This window comes from Gobio gobio (assembly GCF_949357685.1).
Source record: "Gobio gobio genome assembly, chromosome: 17".
Classification (NCBI taxonomy): Eukaryota; Metazoa; Chordata; class Actinopteri; order Cypriniformes; family Gobionidae; genus Gobio; species Gobio gobio.
Window position 1 is genome coordinate 31,594,158 of NC_137110.1, and position 22,061 is coordinate 31,616,218.

Below are 22,061 nucleotides of genomic sequence, written 5' to 3' on the forward strand. Positions count from 1 at the left end.
CATAAACCCCTCCTCCGAGAATATTAAATAAGGGGGGGTGAGGCCATTTTGTATCGCGGCGCTGTTGTGGTATAGTAGGCTGGAGTGTTGTTGCCGCGATGCCGAGGAAACGCTGTTATTTTCATCCGGATTGCAGGTCTGGGGTACTTGCTCTGTTCAGCCTTCCTTGGGACGGGGGTGAGTTGCAGAGTGTTTAACATAAAACATGTTATATGCACTTGTGTTTGAGTCAGCGGGGAATCAGGCGCGCGCAGGGCTCCCTGCAGCACATCTAACAGAGGAAAACATCCACTGTCTTCGCGATTTCAATGCCAGATTTGCACAACGTCAGCTGCGTGAAAAAAACACTGCCGGTGCGTGGATGCATGACGCGCGCGCTGCACATTTCACGGAGGACAACACAAACTTCCACAAACTTCGCGAGTTCAATACAGGATATGCACAACGGCTTGTCCTGAAAGCTGGATTTACAAACAGAAGCTGTTCACGGGCCACAACCTGTAAGTCTGATCTTTTGATGCTGATTTAATTAGATTGGTAACAGTCTGAATTTATTGATAAATTAACAATTATTTTAAAAACAACTTTTCTATTTTAATTGAAGAAATTGACAAAAGATGCATTGAAAACATTGCTCTTATAATGGTAAAAATGCCCCTGGACATTAATTTAAAGGGACAAAGATCATCCTGTAATGGGAAAGTTATAATTGGAATGCGTGTTATTGATCAGAAAGTGCTCCTAAATTTTTGACTGTGCTCCTAATTTTTTTAAATTAGGAGCACAAGTTCTCCTCAAGAAAAATGTTAGCGTAGAGCCCTGGGGGTGCACCAAAATTTCGGCTGCCGAAAATGTTCGACCGAAAATGGCATTATCAGTTTCGGGCTGAAATAAAAAAAACAGCCGAAAACGTAAACCGAAAATGAAATGTCACCCGCCCCTCCCATCCGCATGCAAGCGCTTAGGTTTCACTCACTGTCGAGCCATTATCATGCGACGCGTCTGCCTATCAAAGATTAAGCATGTCATCGGTATGAGAACAAATAGAGACGTATCCAGCTGAACTACCCATTGCCAGAAGCGACAAGCCCCTTGACTACTAGCGCACGAACGAAGGCTGCTTTCCATTGCTTGCGCGGATTGCACGCAGGTATTTATCTGCCCGAAACAGGGTGGCCAAGTCCGCGGTTTTGAAGCGACCCCAATTATGTAATATTTAGACCCAGGAATGCAAATTTTAGCAGGGAACCCTGCCAAAAAACACATATTTTACCCCCCAAATGCCATTTTTCCCGGAGAACAGTGACAGACAGTGACAGCCTATTCAGTGCAGCATCTCATGTTCTTAATGAGAACCATTCTGTGATTTTGTGTGCAGTTATTCCGATAAGTGTGCATCACTAATTACATGTGTTACAAAGTTCATAGAATAAGGTGGAAGAAGACAGAGTCGATGTGACTGGGACTGTTTATTCAGAACTGTCAGATACAAACAAAATAAGCTTGCGCTAACAGCACAGCGCTCTCAACAACTCAGTACAATAAAACTTCCTCCAGCTCTCCGTCTCTGGTTCACGAGTGCCCAGTCAGTCTCTCTCTCTCTCCTGTAGTGCATGCAGTGCCTCGCTAAAACACGCCCCCTCCGCAACATAATCTAACACTCATTTCAAATGCAAAGATGTCAGCCAATCACAACAGTGGGCGTTTTCACTGAAGTCTCACAGCAGACTCGCCCCTTGAAACTGGGCATTCAGACAGAGGGGTAATAACAGTATAGAAAAAATGCCTTTTATTTCTAAATTATGACATTTTTTGATGTAAAAATCATACTAATAATATAAGTACACCTCAGGAAACATTATAAAATAATAGAAAAATGCCATGCCATGGAACCTTTAAGATTGAACATTGGTCTGGGGAGTCTGCTCTGTATTTTCTACTGCACAAGAGGCGTGATAAACGAGCATAAATTAAATGACTCTACGCAATTGGATAGTCCTTCAACCAATCAGACCACAAGAGGCGTGATCAACGGGCAACGACTAGTGGTGGAAATTTCGATTCTTTCAAGAGATTCGTTCATTTTCAGTTCGTTCATCAAAATGATTCGTTCACTGATTCGTTCAGTGACTATTTTTTTAATATTACATAAATATCCCAGCAGGTGGCAAAAAGAGTGTCTTATGCGGTATTTCTTAAGTCAACGAACGTATTTACTTACAAAAAATGTATTTGGCTTTATTAAAATGTGTGCATAATCTACTCATTAAATAAAATAAGTCTAAATAAGTGGTTCAGATGACCAAAGCACAAGGTTTTCTTGCATGATTAACATTTAATTGTTTAGTCAGACATTTACACGTTCATATATCTGGGATTATGGTAAACGAACGTGGAGTTATAAACAAGCGTAGCCTAAAACTGCACTTTGCAGCCATCAGCTCTCTGCTTATTGCTGAACGAGACTGATTCACATGCTAAATGACCGACCTACCGGGTACACTGTCTGTCATCCATTTCCACAAACCACTAGTTCGTTCATGAACGAGATTTAGCAGCAGTTTGTTCAATTCGTTCACGAACGAGATGTAGCAGTTCGTTCAATTCGTTCACGAACGAGATCTCTCTCTCTCGTTCAGTGATGGGCGTGTTCGTTCAGTAGATCACACCAATTACATGCTCTTCACAGCCCGAACTAGAATGATATTTGCTGACATGAGATCTAACCAATATTCACATTTTTTTAAATTGTTTTTAAATTTTATTTTTTACAAAACTATGTACAGTAAAGAAGTAACTTGTTCAAAGTGTAAAGTCTAAAACACAGTAGTGCAATAATACAAAATAAGGGCCACTTTTCTCTTTTCTTTTTTACAAAAGGAGTATAAAATAAAATATAATAAAATATGTAAAGAGTAGTGTAAAGTTACATTAAGTAAACATTCAGGTAAAAAATATATAAAGAACACAAATACAATAAAAACTAAGTCTAAAACACAGTGCAAAAAAAATTAAACAAGGCAAAATTCAATTGAGTAAACAATCAAATGTAAGAGAAGCAGGTAAACAGTAGTGCAAATATTAAGAGTAAACAGTATATAAAGTGCACAAAAAATACACACACAATAATAAATAATAAAAAAACACAGTAGTACAAAAATACTCAACAGAGCAGCATGGGAAAAAAAAACCCCTAACATATGAGCAGGGATTACAGCAGGATCATTTCAAGTTGGCATTCAAAAACATCAGCTGTCGGGCCTTAGAGGGGCTGATTCTGCTTCTTCTGTCAGAGATTATTTGTCCCATTTTACTGAATACTCTTTCAGATGGAACAGATGTTGCCACAAGGCAAAGCCTTTCCAACATAACTTGGGTCAGTCTGGGGTAAATCAGTGACCGGTTTTGCCACCAGAGTAGTGGGTTGGAGGACCTTGCTAGCAAGGGCTCCTCTGAATATGAACGTATCTCCAAAAGAGCCTCTGCTGAAGAACTTGATCTTGTCACAAGTCCTGCAACTTGTTCATCAAAATCACCCCATAGTAAACTTTCTTGTGTTTCTTGTGGTGGTGGTAGTGGTGCTGCTGCTGCGTTTTGCTGCTCTGTTTGATGTGCTGAGGAAGACAATCTCACTCTCCCAGTGGCAGTTTTGAGTCTCTGGAAGGCTTCATTTGCTGCATGGTCGTCTGAAAATGCCCTTTTTTTGAACCTTGGGTCCAGTGCAGACGCTTCTGAGAGCAGATGGTGAAATTCCACCTTGTGGAACCTGGTAGCCATGTCTTTGTTCATTGTCTCAAGCATGTCAATGATAGGTTTTCTGAACCCTCCTGATCTCAGGTATCTTGTGCTTATTTTTTGGAGACTCCGTGAAAGCAGGATCACCTTTGAGGCAGTCACATAGCTATAGGGAGCAAAAAACCAATTGAATTTAAATGCAGTATAATAATTATAAATGATTAATACTATTTTTCCTGCATTATTGTAATAACAATGACAGTGCCACTTATAATTTATCTTTACATTTAGTCTACAAAAGCTGTTTGCAAAACTGTTTTTATAATGTTATAAAAGTAAAATTAAATTAAATAGAATCTGTTATAAAAAAGGATTGTTCTAAGAGTATTGTTATTACATACCTCTCACCACTAATTTCAACTGTGACTTCTTCAAATGGTTTTAAAACCTCACAGGCCTCTTCCATTTCTTTCCACTCATCCTGTGTCGGAGTTTCCAGGCGGGTATTTACCAGTGCAAGTACGGTGATGATGGCATCCTTGTTACCAATAAATCTCTGTAACATATAAAATGTGGAGTTCCATCGTGTTGGGCAGTCTTGTTTCAATTTTAACTCTGGCAAACCCATCTGGTGCTGAGTTGCCTTAAGTTTTTCAGCTGCCACTGTGCTCCGGTGCATGTACTCCACAATTGCTTTAACCTTATTCAGTGTATTTTGGATTACACTGAGTCCACTTCTCACAATCAAGTTGACTGTGTGGGCAAAGCATGGCAGATGCTTCCATGAGGTTTTGTGAATGGCCAGGGTTATGTTGTGAGCATTGTCAGTGACACAAGCTACTATTTTGTCATTTATGTTCCACTCTTTGGCAATTCTTAAAAGTTTGTCTGCCAGATTGTCTGCAGTGTGCCTTTCAGCAAATTCAAAACAATCCAAAAGACATGACTCCATTTTAAAATTGTCAATGAAGTGGCATGTAACTGACATAAAACCACATGTGGCCCTAGATGTCCAGCAATCTGTTGTGAGGCACACAGCCGGTGCCTTGCCAACTTTTTCCATAATTTGTTCACGAATCCTCGAAAACATTTCTGGAATTATTTTTTTTGACAGAGTTTGCCTGCTGGGCAATGTATAGGAGGGGTTTAAGGCCTTTGTAAATGCTTTGAATCCTCTGTCCTCCACAATGGAAAAAGGTTGCAGATCCAATGCAATCATCCTTGCCAGGTCCTCATCCACTGTCTTTTGTCTCAGTGGGTCAATTGGCCGAGCAACAAAATGTGTTAGGGTGGTCTGCCCTGCTCGTCGTCTCTGTGGGACAGTCGGATGAGAAGTACTGGTAGTGGCAGGTGAGGTAGAAGGAGGTTGTGCAGTGCTGGTACTGCTGGATGTTCCAGGCTCCTCAGCTTGTTCAGTTTCCCTTTGTGTCAACTGCACAGTTGGATGCTTTACTTTTAGATGCCTGTTAAGGTTAGCTGTAGATCCTCCTTTAAATGACAACTGTGTTTTACAAATTGTACATGCAGCCTGTGTTGGAGACACCTCATTAAAATAAATCCATACTACACTTCTCTTTCTGGTGCCACTCATTTTGAAGTCAGCAGTCAAATGCTCCTATGACTATAAGCAGATTTGGCCTAACTGATGCCTCCCACTTAGCTCAAACTAAGTTAAATAAAATACAATGTTAATTTGTCCTTGTTACATTTAACATCAGCTTTCAGCAATCACTTATTTTTTCTTTGTTGCAAATATGCACGAGTCGAGCTCTTCATGATCGCCATTATTATCGTTGGTGGTTCAATTAGTTCATGAATCAGATGTACCAATTCGTTCACGAACGAGATGTACCAGTTCGTTCGATTCGTTCACGAACGAGATCTCTCTCGTTCAGACTCAAAAAAGCAACTCGTCAGTGATGGACGTGTTCGTTACCTCCAATAATATCGCATTTTTTATTTGTTTTACAGTTTTTGGAGTTGCATGACATGACTGAAACGTAATGAAGTAATTTTTATTAATTTTATAAAACAACAACAATGAAAATAAATAATACAAACACAATACATCAGTCCTTAAGTAATCATTTAACCATCAGCCTGCATTATTACACTGTTTTCATTAAAATGGTAAAGTGTAAATGTCTTTCTTTGCTGCATATATGCCTAACTACACAAGCCAAGTCAGTCTCGTTCAATAGCTGGTTCATTTCGTTCACGAACGAAATACAGTTCGTTCACGAACGAGAAGGAGATCAGTCTTTGGTTCAGAGTCAGAGTCAGTCAGTCAGACTCAAAAGCATCTCGGTCAGTAAAAGGCGTATTCGTTCACTGAATTCAACAAATCACATGCTCCGTCACATCTTATACTCGAACGCTATTGGCTCGAAGTTTTGTCATTGACAGGATGAAACAGTCCACAGAGCTGCGCATGTGCTTTTGCGCTCGCTCCTCGCTGCTAATAGCGCCACGCTGCTGTGGAGGGAGGAATTTCAGTGAACGAGAAATATGAGTCAGTGGACTACTTGAACGAGAACGATTCGTTCACCTAAAAGATTTGTTCAAAAAGAACGATTCGTTCACGAACGTAACATCACTAGCAACGACCCATCACTTCTCTATCCGTCATCGTGTTAAACCCGCCAATAGCGCGCCAGGTGGATAAGCCAGGCTGTGATTGGTTCCCGCAAAAGTGTAACAGAAGTAGGACTGCTCGATTATGGAAAAAATCATAATCACGATTATTTTGGTCAATATTGAAATCACGATTATGTAACACGATTATTTCACATGACTTTGGGAATGTGTTGTATTTATTAAAAATACACCTTTCAACAATTCAATTGAAATTGTAACATTTGTTGTACTTTTTGAACTATTAAAATAAATAATATAACATATATTCAAATCAAAATATAAAAGTATTCACGTAAAAATGATAACCACAAATAAATAAGATCAACAATATGGTTCAGCTAGATATGCTTTTCAGGTACGTCTAACATTAGTTTTCAGGTACAGAAATGTATCAAATGTAAAATAACATTGCATATTTGAGTGCATAAATTAAAGATTAATCCTATTAAACTTACAAAAGCTATTCAATCAAGAGCGGTGAGTGATGTCCTTGTCTTTTGTTGTTTGACATTAAACAGACAGCAGTAAAGGCTACTGCCTCTTTAAGACCTAATGATCGGATATGCGTCGTCTTTATCGACTGTATAAAGTTCACTTAAGGCATATACAGACTATGTCTGCTAGGATACTCATCAAGATGGACATGTTGACATACGTTTGTGTGAGTTTGTCCGTTCAAGAGCAAGACTTGAAAGAGAACTCAATATTTGCGCGCTGAGAGACGTGTGCGCGCTCTCGGATGAGTGCACAGAGACACATTTTCTCACAGCGCGCTCGGCTTGCCGGCTTCTCATTCGCGTCTTCAGGCACTAAACCCGGGTGATGACGGCGAAAACGACTGGTCATATTCGAAAATATGGCAGCACTCGCATGCATTAAACAAAGTTTACAAAGAGAGAATTATTTGAAAAATATGAGGGGAAAAAGGACGTTTACACGGCACCCCTGCTCTCGTCAGTTTTTGTTTCTTTATTTAGATTGTCATAGGTAACTCTGTTTAATTTTCAAGTGGTTAAACAGATTCGTGATGTTCCCTTGCGTTGCAGCCACTACCATGTAGCAAATCTTGCACGTAGCATGTTTCTGCTCGTCGTCTGATTCCTCGAAGCCAAACTGTTCCCAGACAACGGAGTTGGTTTTGCCTTTTTTGCTCACCAAACGCTGCTGTAACTGCTTTCCTTCTGCCATCTTTACTCGCGCAGAGTTTTTAAATTCCAGCGGATGATATGCACACGAGACTCGAGACTCACGACCTGAGAGAGATTTGTGGCTTTGGGAGGGGCGGATGAGCGCGTGCGCGTTTCATTCAGAACGCAAGACAAAATAAGAGTGTTCTTGCAAAACTGAACATGGCAAAATAATCGTTTTTTCTCGATTGTACTATTTTGGTGATCGTTGGGAGGCAAAATCGAAATCGAAATTCGATTAATTGCACAGCCCTAAACAGAAGCAGCAGAAATCAATGTGCAGGTTTCCAGACTGAGTTGCAGGGCGAAATCACCGGCAGATCAGGCTGGGTTTACCCAGTCTAATCTAATTAATGAGTACCAGTATCTAAAATATAAGAACTAGTATCTAATGAATAACTACTAGTATCTTTTAAAAAGGTACTAGTATCTAAATACTAGGCCCTAGTACCTAAAGAATAAGCACTAGTAGCTAATGAATAAGTACAAGTACTAATGGAGTAGAGACTAGTATCTAAAAAAATAAGTACTAGTAGCATGCAAATGAATACTAGCACGGTTTAAGGATTAAATGTTAAAAAGGCTTGCCATACAGGGAGTGCAGAATTATTAGGCACGTTGATTTTCTGATCATATTTTTTTTCCAGGCACATTTGACCAATTCCAAACCACAGTAATCCTAATAACTACTATTGATTTAGTATTTAATAATGTATAAGTGATATATAATTGTTCATGAAGGCTGGAAATGAAAATCACCTTATATTCAGGTGTGCAGAATTATTAGGCATGTTTTCTTTTACAGATAAATTGAGCCAAAAAAGAGATTTAACTCAGACTGAAAAGTCAAAAAGTATTAAATGCCCATGAGCAGGATGCAATACTAATGCAATACTAGACATTGCAGTTAAGGCATGACGATTGGACAGTGAAATGCTCGTTGGGTCAGCAGGATCAGACAAAAACAGGTGGTGAAGAAAAGACACCTGTTAACTACAAAATAATTAAAAATTAAGGTGAAGAATTAAGGGTGAAACCATCAGGAAGCCTTTAGGCTCCAGCGCCACCATTTTCCAAAGCTGCAACCTACCTGGAGTCTCCAGAAGTGCAAGGTGTCAGGATCTCAGAGACTTCAGTTAGGTAAAGAATCCTAAAAAATGACCCCCACTAGATAAGAATCACAAGCTGAAGTGTTGAAAAATACATGAAGAAGGTTTTTTTATAGTCTTTATGGACAGATAGGTTGAGAGTGACTCTTGAAGGACCAGCACCACATCCTCTAGTACCACTGTTTGAAGAATTCATCTTCCAGAATCTGGCAGTACGTTTTGGGAGTTCATTTTTAGTCCATCTCTGCAAAACGGACTTCAGGATGGACTAAAATGAACTCCCAAAACGTACTGCCAGATTCTGGAAGATGAATTCTTCAAACAGTGGTACTAGAGGATGTGGTGCTGGTCCTTCAAGAGTCACTCTCAACCTATCTGTCCATAAAGCCTATAAAAAAAACCTTCTTCATGTATTTTACAACACTTCAGCTTATGATTCTTATTTAGTGGGGGTCATTTTTTAGGATTCTTTACCTAACTGAAGTCTCTGAGATCCTGACACCTTGCACTTCTGGAGACTCCAGGTAGGTTGCAGCTCTGGAAAATGGTGGCGCTGGAGACTAAAGGGTTCCTGATGGTTTCACCCTTAATTCTTCACCTTAATTCTTAATTCTTTTGTGGTTAATAGGTGTCTTTTCTCCGCCACATGTTTTTGTCTGACCCTGCTGACCCAACGAGCATTTCACTGTCCAATGGTCACGCCTTAACTGCAATGTCTAGTATTGCATTAGTATTGCATCCTTCTCATGGGCATTTAATACTTTTTGACTTTTCAGTCTGAGTTAAATCTCTTTTTTGGCTCAATTTATCTGTAAAAGAAAACATGCCTAATAATTCTGCACACCTGAATATAAGGTGATTTTCATTTCCAGCCTTCATGAACAATTATATATCACTTATACATTATTAAATACTAAATCAATAGTAGTTATTAGGATTACTGTGGTTTGGAATTGGTCAAATGTGCCTGGAAAAAAAATTTGATCAGAAAATCAACGTGCCTAATAATTCTGCACTCCCTGTATACAGTACGCATACCATAGTTTGAGACTTGGCACAGTCCATGCGATGGCTTTACTCATCTGGGTTTTTGTTTTCCCCTCAAGGTGGTCTGCAGCAGTATAGTCAGGCTTTGGAGCTTGTGAATAGGACATTGCCCTTTGGATTGGCAGAGATAGGTCTGTGCCATAATTTCGATAATCAGTTAAGACATTCATCTGGTTGGTGAGTGAGGCCTAATTATCTTTCATTTTTATCAGCTGTGTTATTTTAATGAGTGACTGTTTTACTGGACCACTCTAATGTCCAAGATGAAATAGTGTAAATTAGTAATTCTTTTAATTGCTTTGCCTTTACATGTAACCTTTTCATTAACCTCTGTTAGTTCATTTGAGGTAACCGAATCATCTTTAGTCTGGTTCTGTTCTCCTCGGACTTCTTCACAATGGATGGACTACTGGGCTCATCAAAGACTGCAGTGGTGGAGGAAGGTAAAGCATGGCAGCACATATATGGGTGGATTGGGTACAGACACTTAGAACAGTGGTTCTCAACTGGTTTGGCCATGGGACCCACCACTTTCCCATGGTCATTAAGCTGTGACCCAATTATTTTCAATATTCAATATTTTCTCAGAAATGGCTGACACACAAGTACCGCCCCTCTTTACTTAACATTTACATTAATGGGTTAGTTCACCCAAAAATTTAAATTCTTTAATTGTCTATAAAAGCCATTAATTACTCACCCTCATTTCGTTCCAAACCCGTAAGACCTTCGTTCATCTTCGGAACAAAAATTACCATTTGCCGACGCTGTTCACGTGAGCGCATGAGTCGAGAACTGCCATTTACACTACGTCAACAGCGCTATTCCTTTAAGTTACAAAAAAAGTGTTGTTTTCCTAACAGGCTTAATAACCTTTTCTTATAGCAAAAAAACCCTCTGAACATTTAAAGGGTAACTAAACCCTAAACCAACTTTTTTTAGTTAATGATCTGTAATACTGGGGCTTTAGTAATGCTGTTCATTGATTCGAGTAAATGTTTTGACATTTGAGTATAAAGTGTTTTAATTCTATAAAATATGGTGTAAAACCGCCAAAGTGCTGCCCTCTTAAGGTTGAACGGTGGCTACTGCAGTTGAATTTTCCTATTGGACGTTGTGGTACATCGTGACGTGGATGGTACTTCCAACAGCTCACTATCCGCGCCCCTGGCACGAGCTCACCACGCCCTCAGAAATGTTTCCCCCAATCACATGATGAGAACGGCTTCACTCCAGTATGAACTGTCATGTTACATGAAGTAGAAACATTATGAATGAAACTGACTTGACACTTGCTTTAACATTGTATTGAAGAAAATACGGTTAAATAATGCAGTTGCCAGTACACGTCAGGCTTTTCTTGCGATATTATTGCTGCCCGTAATATGTGCAGATAATTTCCATACATGAGATGCACTTTCAAACCCTGACACGCAAGTGGTTGACGCGGTAACGAACAACAATACTGTAACGTGCTGGCGTATATAGTCTTATTTGAGGAAACTTATTTGAGGAAATCTGTTTATAATAGGCTTTTAGGTCTGAACTTATTGGTCCTGCGCTGATTCAGTGATTTTTGAATGAAAATACATCATATGTATATCAGATATCTGATCTATTTTTAGTGGCATTCAGTGTAAGGATTTGACTGTTCATAGATTAGGTCAGTTCTCTTGCGCTGCTGCTTCACTGGCATCGTCTGCATCGGGAGTTAACGCAGTTTGAGCCAACGGCTCGCATTGATAAGGCTCTGGGTCTGTGTCTACAGACAATTCACCCTCCTCCAATTCAGGTGAAGGTAGGAGAAATGACTGCTCTGTTGCAAAGCTGGCGTCACTCCAGTCATTCTCCATCTCTGCGACTCGCGAGTCATACAGCTATCAATCAATCCGTCACTGCGGGTCTCAGGTGCACGCCCTCCGCTCAGCCCCGCCCTCGGTTCGTCCCCTCTGTCTCCGCTGGGCTCTGCCCACTTTTCCAGCATTTTTCAAAATTTGCCAGTGGGTGGAGTTAAGCTCTGAGCAGGGGTTTAGTTACCCTTTAAATACAACAAAATAATACACAAAAAATGTATAATGTAAACAAATGTTTCAAACAATGAAAGTGTAAAATAATTATAAAGAACATTAGCATTTAACAATAAGGTCTCATTAGTAGTTAATGCATTAACATTAACTTACAATGAAAAATAACATTTGTTACAGAAGTTATTATTCTTTGTTAACGTTAGTTATTAAAAATGCTACTGTTCATTGTTAGTTCATGTTAGCTCAGGTCCATTATTATAATAATATTAACAGATACAACTTTTTGTTTTAAAGGTCCCATGGCATGAAATTTTCATTTTATGAAGTTTTTCAACATTAATATGAGTTCCCCTAGCCTGAATATTGTCCCCAAGTGGATAGAAATGTTGATCGGTGTAAACCCGAGTTCTGGCTGTCTTTCTCTGCCTTTGAAAAAATGACAGGCCAGACTAGCCAATCCTGAAGTCTCCTGATTTGACGTCCAAGCAGGAACGGTTACCTCCCTTTCCTCTGCCCAGAGAATCTGGCACGCCCATGCAAGCGCTCGAGAGATCATTGCTTGTGAACGAGTGAACGCCGGCAGTTTCTCAGTGTTTGGATGTACAAATGAAAACAGAAGTCTTTTTTCAGTTCCTTCTGATCTGTGATCAGTGATTTCTAATGTGTAGCTAATTATTTATTATTCGTGCACACACTGCGGCTTCTCTCTCTCCCGACAGAACGGTGTTTTCGTGTTTTCTATCTTGAGTCAGTGTTTTTGTACGTCCTCGTCGCGTCTATCTGTTCTAAAATGTGCATACAGTCGTTTCTGCTCAACATCAGCAGAGCAACATCTTTAGAGATAAACCTCACACACGCCGAAGCTCGGGCTGCACTGACCGGTCGGCCTTCAACATCACCGACCCCCAGTACTGCATCTGGCCCACAGCGGAGGCACCTTACGCAGCGCGAGATTAAGCAGAAGGGGGGTAAGCGTGAGCATATCCGGGCTAGCCAGCTAACCCCACAATAAACTGGATTACATTTGATTACTGCTGTTGTGTCTTTGTTTGCGCTGTGTACTCAATGCGCGTCACTGACGCTTTTCATATGATAGGAACATATCTACAAATAATGCTATTTTCAACACTTACTCGTAACTCGTTCATCTCGACAGCTGTAATGGTACTTTGCATGTGGTACAAAGTTGGTAATAATGATGAAGACGGACTCGGTGTGACTGGGACTCATGTTTATTCAGAACTCTCAGATACAAACAAAATAAACTCGCGCTGACTGACAGCGCTCTCATAACTCAGTAGTTACTATAAATAACTTTGTTAGCAATCGCTGAGCTCCGTCTCTGGTACATTAGTGAAGTCCGGTTCACGAACGATCTTTCTTTTGAACCAGTTCTTTTTAGTGAACCGAATCAGTTCACAAAATCGGAATGAATCGTTCTAAACGGTTCGCATCTCCAGTCGGCGCTGATCCATAATTTACTAAAGTTACTAACTTTCTGACATGAGTGACAGTCCCTCCGACTAGAAATAAACTAATAACCTGAAGTATATGCTGTAACTACAACAGTTCACTGAACTGAGACGAGCTGAGAACTGATGTGAAGTGAACTCCGGTCCATCCGTCTCTCTGGCAGCAGCTCGTGCCTGCTCGTGCCTCGTAGACCTCGTTAAACCATGCCCCCTCCGCTCATTTCAAATGCAAAGATGTCAGCCAATCACAACAGTGGGTGTTTTTACTGAAGTCTCACAGCAGACACGCCTCTTGAAACAGGGCATTCAGCCACAGGGCAAACATCAGTATTGAAAAAATGCCTTTTATTTCTAAATTATGACATTTTATGATTTAAAAATCATACTAACAATATAAGTACACCTCAGGAAACATTTTAAAATAATAGAAAAATGCCATGCCATGGGACCTTTAATATTAGTATTAGTAAATGTTGACATTAACATTAACTAACATTAATAAATGTTTTATATAACTATTTTTCATTGTTAATTCATGTTAACTAATTATTGTAAAGTTTTACCGAACAGTAATAAAGAATCAGAACATTTTCAATCAATATCTAGGCCATGTTTTAGTCCAGATTAAAATGTAAAAATGTATGTGCCTGGTTACATGGACAAGTCTTATGTTTGAGTTGTTTTAACTATTTATCTTAAAGGTACCATGGCATGACATTTTCATTTTATGAGGTTTTTTAACATTAATGTGAGTTCCCCTAGCCTGTGGTCCCCAAGTGGCTAGAAATTTTGATAGGTGTAAACCGAGTTCTGGGTGTCCTGCTCTGCCTTTGAGAAAATGAAAGCTCAGATAGCCGATCTGGAATCTTCCCTGTATGTCGTCATACGGGGAACGGTTACCTCCCCTTCCTCTGCTTTGACCACCCAGAGAATTTGGAGAAAATGGATTCCGTTTATCAGTCGCGATGTCCGCACAGGCTTTACAAACAGACTTTTACCATATGGATTCGACAGCACCGCCACAAACAGTGAGTAACCGTGTTCATTTATGCCTGATCAGTGATTTCTGATGTGTAGCTAATCATTCAAGTTCACACAGACTTTCTTTCTAAATCGTTTAATACTGTAAGTCCCGCCGCTGGCCGTCTTGATGCCCTAAGCGTAATGCATCAGTGAATCAAGCCAGTGACTAAAACGATAAACTTCACATGATTTCTGTTAGTAGCATGAAACAAATCCATTATTTAAATTATCAAACTACAGAGAGCGATCAAAGAACACTCACACTTGTCCAAACTGCCGTTATAAAGAATGACGCTGTTATGCTGCACAACAAAGCTCCTACTGTAATCATGTCGATGTCGTGTTTGCTGTTAGTTGTGGTCAAAGCATTTTGTCAAGTCAAGTCAACTTTATTTATATAGTGCTTTTAACGATGCAGATTGTTTCAAAACAGCTTCACAGTGTTAAACAGGAAAATAATGCAACAGAATTTTATTCAGCCATATAGCCGTTCCGGAGAAAACGGTGATGTCATCTAGCTCATTTATCATACAGTGACAATGTGGGCTTTAGATCAGTAATTAGATCAGTAATTTAGTTTATATGGTTAATTTAGTTTAATAATTAGATTTATTTGGATATTTAGTAGAAAAATGTATTGTCCCTGACTGAGCAAGCCAAGCCAAAGGCAAGAGAGAGATGGAGAGAGAAATAGAGCTGCAATGACGAGATCACTACATTCACGCGATCAACTGACTGTCTGTGTACTCAATGCTCATCACTGCAACCTTTCATGTGATGGGAAAAGATTGAAAAATAATGCTATAATCAACACTTTGACGATTCGTTCATCTCGACGGCTGTGATGGTAAAAGAACGTATTAAAAGTATTCGAGAGGGGTTCCACATGCAAAGTTACAAAGTTCGTAGAATAAGGAGGAAGAAGACAGGGTCGCGTGACTGGGTTTATTTAGAACTCTCACATAAAAACAAAATGAACTTGCGCTCACAGCGCTTTCAACAACTTGGTACAATAAAACGTTCTCAGCTATCTTTCTCCAGCTCTCAGTCTTTCTGGTCCACGAGTGCCCAGTCTGTCTCTGTGGACTGGCAGTGCTTACCGAGTCAGACGGTGCCTCGGTATACCACGCCCCCTCCGCCACATAATCTAATACTCATTTCAAATGCAAAGATGTCAGCCAATCACAACAGTGGCCGTTTTCACTGAAGTCTCACATCAGACACGCCCCTTGAAACAGAGCATTCAAGCCAAAGGGCTAATACCAGTATAGAAAAAATGCTTTTTATTTCAAAATTATGACATTTTTTGATGTAAAAACCATACTAACAATATAAGTACACCTCAGGAAACATTATAAAATAATTTTAAAAAATCCACGCCATGGGACCTTTAAAATATGTCAATGCCATTGTTTTGTCTCAAGATGCACACCAGTAATTATTATTATTTTTTTTGTATTAAGGCATGTGTATAAAAGTTTCTTAAATGTCCTTTTAAGCAGTGTTGCCACAGTTACTTTGAAAAAGTAATCTGATTACTGATTACTCCTTTAAAAAGTAACTTAGTTACTTTACAGATTACTTGATTTTAAAAGTAACTAAGTTAGATTCCAAGTTACTTTATTAGTTACATTCAGCAGTTGCCGACAACACCTCTGCAGCCTCAACATAAAAATGACAACCGTTTTTGCCAACACTCACTTTATTGAAAGTGCATTTTTAACAGTAACGTCAACAATGTATCTCCTGACATTTTAAGTTGAAATTAAAAAATACTTGTAATAAATGTAATAAAGACAGTCTTTCTTGACTACACTAAACATAAATACTCACCCTGAGCAGGGTTTTTTTCCTGGCTCAAAATGAGGCGGAGGTGGTCAAATCCTGCTTGGCCCAGCCGACCCGCGGCTCGCGATTTTGCCAATTAAGTCAGTTTTAGGGCTTTGTAATACATTTTTTGTTTGCTTCGATCATTAAATAATTATGAATTTAATCCGTTTTAAATTATCACTTTGCAGTGTAAGATTACAGCTGACACCTTTAAATATTTAAATATATATGCAATTCAGTAAATAACTGAAACAAGCACAACAAACTGGCAAAATGAAAGGGTTATAAATGTATGATTCATATATTTCTACATCACTATAGAATATCTATACATCTGTGTTTGTGGAACTAATGGTCACTGTTTTATTCGTTAAACACAATCCAGAATCCACAAAGTACACACTCATTATATAAAAAACAATAAATGGATAAAAATATATAATCCTAAGCTATGACAAAAATATATATTAAATTAGGTGAGTGGATAGTTAAAAAAATTGCAATTAAAAAAAATGCATGGCTTTTCGATCGAGGGAACCCATGCGCCGCTAACTTCCGGGTTGGCCTACAAAGTGACGTCATAACTTCGGCACTCTATTCGCCTACTTATACTACGTCCTAAAAGTATGTACTCTTTTTGTGAAGAAAAAGTACATACTTTTGAGTGTGTTGCAGAAGAGTATGCAAGCTTTGGGACATACTACTTCGTCATCTTTAACGGACTCTGTTACGTGCGTCCCGTCACCGTTTAAACTGCCCTGTCAATAATCGTCACAGTTCAAATCCCCCACTTTCAATTTAATTTCCTACCGTATTGGAGAGAAATGTAGTCGCTCGTTGATCTGCCTTTCGTGGGTCTTTAATGCAGAGACTCCTCTCATGTGTTTGCAAAGTTAATGGCCAAACGTATCATTACAAAAGTTCTCAATGCTGCTGAAGGAGAAATATAATGTGGATAATATTGAATAAATATCTTTTCGTCAGGTTAAATACTGATAATTGCTCACTCAAACCACTTTATCTAATCCTCTCCACTTAACCGTCAGACTCGTGTAACCGTCATGTTTGTAGTTTTTTAACACTTTTTATCTGCGTTTGTAGTTTTAATCGAATCCTCGTCCATCTCGCAATGGGTTGTGGGCAATATCAGCCGTTAGAGTGCGCATCGATCTGCACTTCGGATTCTGACCGGAAATGGTAAACCATCCGGGAATCTTTGGAATACTTTTTTCAACATACTAAGATTTGGGACATACTAATTCTTTTTTCGAATTCTATTTAGTACGTATAGTATGCGAATTGGGACGCAGCCCCATCAAACGTATTTTATTCTTCAGCTTCAGTTCTCCAGTTCTTCCAGTTCACGCGATCGTGAAAGCAAAGGCGAATCTTTCTTTCTCACCTGCCATCTCGTATAATGACCAAATAAAAGTTTGATATGCCCGATAGCACTAAACAAAGAGTTTAAAAAGCGATGGAAACCCCGAACTCATTCGCTACTGACACACGGACTGATGTCAGACTGGCCGCGGATTCTGCATGCGTTTGCCGCCTGTCAGCGCTCGCGCGAGTGTACCGAATCTAGGCACATTCATAGATATCCATACAGTGTTTCCCCTACCATTGTTTTGGGGGGGCGGCCCGCCCTCCCAAAACGACCCCCCGCCCCCCCTGAATGAATGACAAAAATGATTTGTTATAACGGTCAACAATAAATTGCCCAAATGGTCCAGTGCCAGCGTGAAATGCACTCGGGCCAGAGCTGCATCTTCACGGAAACTGATCATTTGCGCATTTTTAAGCCTTGTCAATTTAAAGGGTTAGTTCACCCAAAAATGAAAATTCTGTCATTAATTACTCACCCTCATGTCGTTCGACACCCGTAAGACCTCCGTTCATATTCGGAACACAAATTAAGATATTTTTGTTGAAAGCTGATGGCTGAGAAAGGCTTCAGATAGGCCTCCATTGGCATTCAGTACTTTTATACTCCCAAGACCCATAAAAGGCACTTAAAACGTCGTTACAAAGTCCATCTCACCACAGTGGCTCTACAATAATCTTACGATACGACGACAATTGTTTTTGTGCGCAAAAAAAAATCAAAATAACACCTTTATCCAACTTGTTATTGTCTTCCGTGTGTGCCTCCACGACGCATGCGCGAGCATTTTTCGGGAGCTTTGTGACATGGTGCATTATCCTGCTGGAAGTAGCCATCAGAGGATGGGTACATGGTGGTCATAAAGGGATGGACATGGTCAGAAACAATGCTCAGGTAGGCCATGGCATTTAAACGATGCCCAATTGGCACTAAGGGGCCTAAAGTGTGCCAAGAAAACATCCCCCACACCATTACACCCCCACCACCAGCCTGCACAGTGGTAACAAGGCATGATGGATCCATGTTCTCATTCTGTTTACGCCAAATTCTGACTCTACCATCTGAATGTCTCAACAGAAATCGAGACTCATTAGACCAGGCAACATTTTTCAACTGCCCAATTTTGGTGAGCTTGTGCAAATTGTAGCCTCTTTTTCCTATTTGTAGTGGAGATGAGTGGTACCCGGTGGGGTCTTCTGCTGTTGTAGCCCATCCGCCTCAAGGTTGTGCGTGTTGTGGCTTCACAAATGCTTTGCTGCATACCTAGGTTGTAACGAGTGGTTATGTCAGTCAAAGTTGCTCTTCTATTAGCTTGAATCATTCGGCCCATTCTCCTCTGACCTCTAGCATCAACGAGGCATTTTCGCCCGCAGGACTGCCGCATACTGGATGTTTTTCCCTTTTCACACCATTCTTTGTAAACCCTAGACATGGTTGTGTGTGAAAATGCCAGTAACTGAGCAGATTGTGAAATACTCAGACCGGCCCGTCTGTCACCAACAACCATGCCACGCTCAAAATTGCTTAAATCACCTTTCTTTCCCATTCTGACATTCAGTTTGGAGTTCAGGAGATTTTCTTGACCAGGACCACACCCCTAAATGCATTGAAGCAACTGCCATGTGATTGGTTGATTAGATAATTGCATTAATGAGAAATTGAACAGTTGTTCCTAATTATCCTTTAGGTGAGTGTATATAGTGATGATTTTTAAAAACACTGCATCATGAAGCTTTGAAGCGTTATGAATCAGTGAGTCGATTCAGTGGTTTGGATCGCCAACGTCACGTGATTTCAGCAGTTTGAGGCGCGATCTGAATCATGATTCGACTCGCTGATTCATAACGCTTCAAAGCTTCATAGAGACAGAGCGACACGCGTCATAATCTGAAGGCCACGCCCACCGGGGGGGAAAACAATCAAACCGTCTCCATTGACTTTGCATTGCGTGAAGTGTGGTCGTGGCCTAAATACGCTCTGTCTCTATGATGCAGTGTTTTGAAATCGGTCATCACTATATAAGTCGTTATTTAGGTTTTTTTTATTTAAGGGGGGGGGGGGGGGGGGGGGTTATATAACCTTCATATAATTGAACGAGGAAAGGAAAAACAAAAGAATAAAAAAGCATGTTGACTACTTGAACATACATTTTGCTGTCCTTTCTTTCTGGCCAGCAAATTTCTCAATGACTCTCTGATTAAAGTCAGTCATCTCAGTTGTGTCTTGACGTTTGCATTGTTCAGTTAGATATTTGAGGTCTATTACCCCCGTTGTTGTCCACAAAACTTCAGTACCGACACTTAGAAATAAAAGACAGGGAAAGCAATAAAGGGCATTGCTAACAACACATCCAGCCAGCCACCTAACTTACGTTTCTCATAACAAGCTCCGAGTGCAGCTTCATCCTCTGTCACTGGCCTGCTGCTGGATTTGTAAATCGCGTTGGTCCGGTTCAGGATCTTCCAACGAACGCCTTGTGAAAGAATTTGGTGACTGTGCCCCTGACTGCTGCCATATCTACGAAATTGATCATCCTAATAAGGTTTTGGCGGAGTCGGAGTGACTGTGTCGCCCGCACACTTTCGCTTTAGTGGCCAAGAGTGTAAAGTTGAATGACAGGTGACGAGAACCAATCAGATTGGATAAAATAACATGCATCCAATTGACCTATCGGTAAGCCCGATAGTTACTGTTGCTAACTCGGACAAACAAACGGAGTTGCTATATCTTACAATGACAGCTGTCAGTGTGAAAACCTTATCCCAAGATGTTTTTGGACACCGAACGTAGCATATATCCCGTCCGAATGACGACCAAACATTACTGTTGGTTTATCAAGTTTATTATGTTCTTTTTCACTCCAAAAAAATCATTGTAAGAGCTGAACAAACAAAGCATAAGAAGTGCGCATTAACGTCTCATTCACAAACACTCTCTCTCTCCGATGCATTACCATTAACATACACAGCAAATAACACAAAAACACTCATACAACTAACAGTAAACAAACATATACACAGACCGTATGCCTTTTCAGGGGTGCAGTTAATAACTGGTAAACTTTGCTGCGCGCAAGCTCTTCCTTTCACTACCCGTAAACTATAATACCCATCAAAATAGGAGTCCTCCTTAGTAGGACAGATAATGTAGACCTTAAACATATCTAAAATTAAATTAATTTACATATAACCAGTTTAATATGGAGAGGCACTGAAATGTAGACCTTCGTGTTTTTGACCTACAGTGTTGCATGACGTGAGAACAGTTAGTTATTTCGGTTTGTATGTTAGCAGGGACTTTAATCGTAACTTCATGAGAGTATGACAAACAGATAATCCTCTCAGGATCCCTGGAATCAGTGTTACAGTACCTCAGGCACGACATTTTAGCATTTTTGTAGCATAAACACCATCAAATCGATGAGAGCTTCGGATTTTCCAATGTTTCTCTATGGCGCTGAAACCTATAGATGTCTGAGTTCCGGTCCCAGCGCATCTGATACTCAACTGCTATTGGCTCATCTGCGTTCGAGGGGAGGGGCTTACCAATAGTTCAATTCTGATTCGCCAGGGACACAACGACCTGCGTCTGGAGGAGGATCTTTAAGAACCAATTAGAGACCAGATTCAGGTCACATGCTGCCCGTATATTTTTAGACTCAGATAGACATCCATTTGTCCGGCGTCCCTCACGCATGAAACCGCATGAAACATATTGAAGAACATATAAAATAGTTAACCCATCAAAGCCAGTTTTTATTAAAGGCTGAGGCTCTTACTAACAGCCAGCACATCGTATGAGTAAACTATTTTATTTTTATTTCACTTTTATATAATTTTTGTATACATGTATATTTCTGGAATTTTCATGGGGGCGGCGCCCCAGCGCCCTCTATTGACCAGCCGCCACTGATTATTCTATCTTAATGCATAATTTTTTATCAACACTTGAATGTGGGTACGTTTCATAAAAAAGCAACATTATGAGCAAAAAGCTAAGAAAATAAAATTTTTGTCAAATAATACATCCAGATTGAATTAAGAACGATAATAAAGACATAGAGTAGATAGAGTCCTTCAACACCCCCAAAGCTTGCACAGTCCTATAGCTCATTCTGGGTCAACACTTCATTCAGTAACATTAGGCAGTTTTGATCTATATGCTGTTTAATGTTGATGATTGCGTTATTTTACATATGCATCTGCTTACATATGCTATCGCTTGCTTCAGGAGATTTAGTACTTTTTCAGAAGATGCATAATAGCATAATAATCCTACCATATAACAGTGAAAACATGGTAAGCCGGAAATTTCCATCAGTGGCGAGGAAGGAGTTAAATGGTTATCAACATCCCGAAAATTCAAACTGTTAACCACTTCAGACTGAAGGAAGCAAGCCAAGAAAGAAAGTCTGTATAGTTTGTATTTTCACAAACTGGACAATGCACACCCCTCCCTTCATTGCTCCGCCCCCAAAATTACGCACATGCTATGCAACACGGGCAACATCTAACAGCTGGCACATCAGATGGCTCGTGCATGTATGGCTAATTCAGCTGTAATTCAACAACATTTCTTGGTTTTGTTAAAAAACAGTAAAACCAATTCGC

General features: G+C 39.9%; 1 protein-coding gene across 1 annotated transcript in view; it reads left to right on the forward strand.

Annotated features, from left to right (window-relative positions):
* The window catches only part of polg2 (polymerase (DNA directed), gamma 2, accessory subunit), a 39,576-nt gene that overhangs the window by 7,837 nt on the left and 9,678 nt on the right, over positions 1-22,061 (forward strand). The window contains exons 2-3 of the mRNA XM_079840966.1: positions 9,775-9,892; positions 10,053-10,158. Of these exons, the coding sequence (XP_079697092.1) occupies positions 9,775-9,892; positions 10,053-10,158 (224 nt within the window). The remainder of the gene's footprint in view (positions 1-9,774; positions 9,893-10,052; positions 10,159-22,061) is intronic.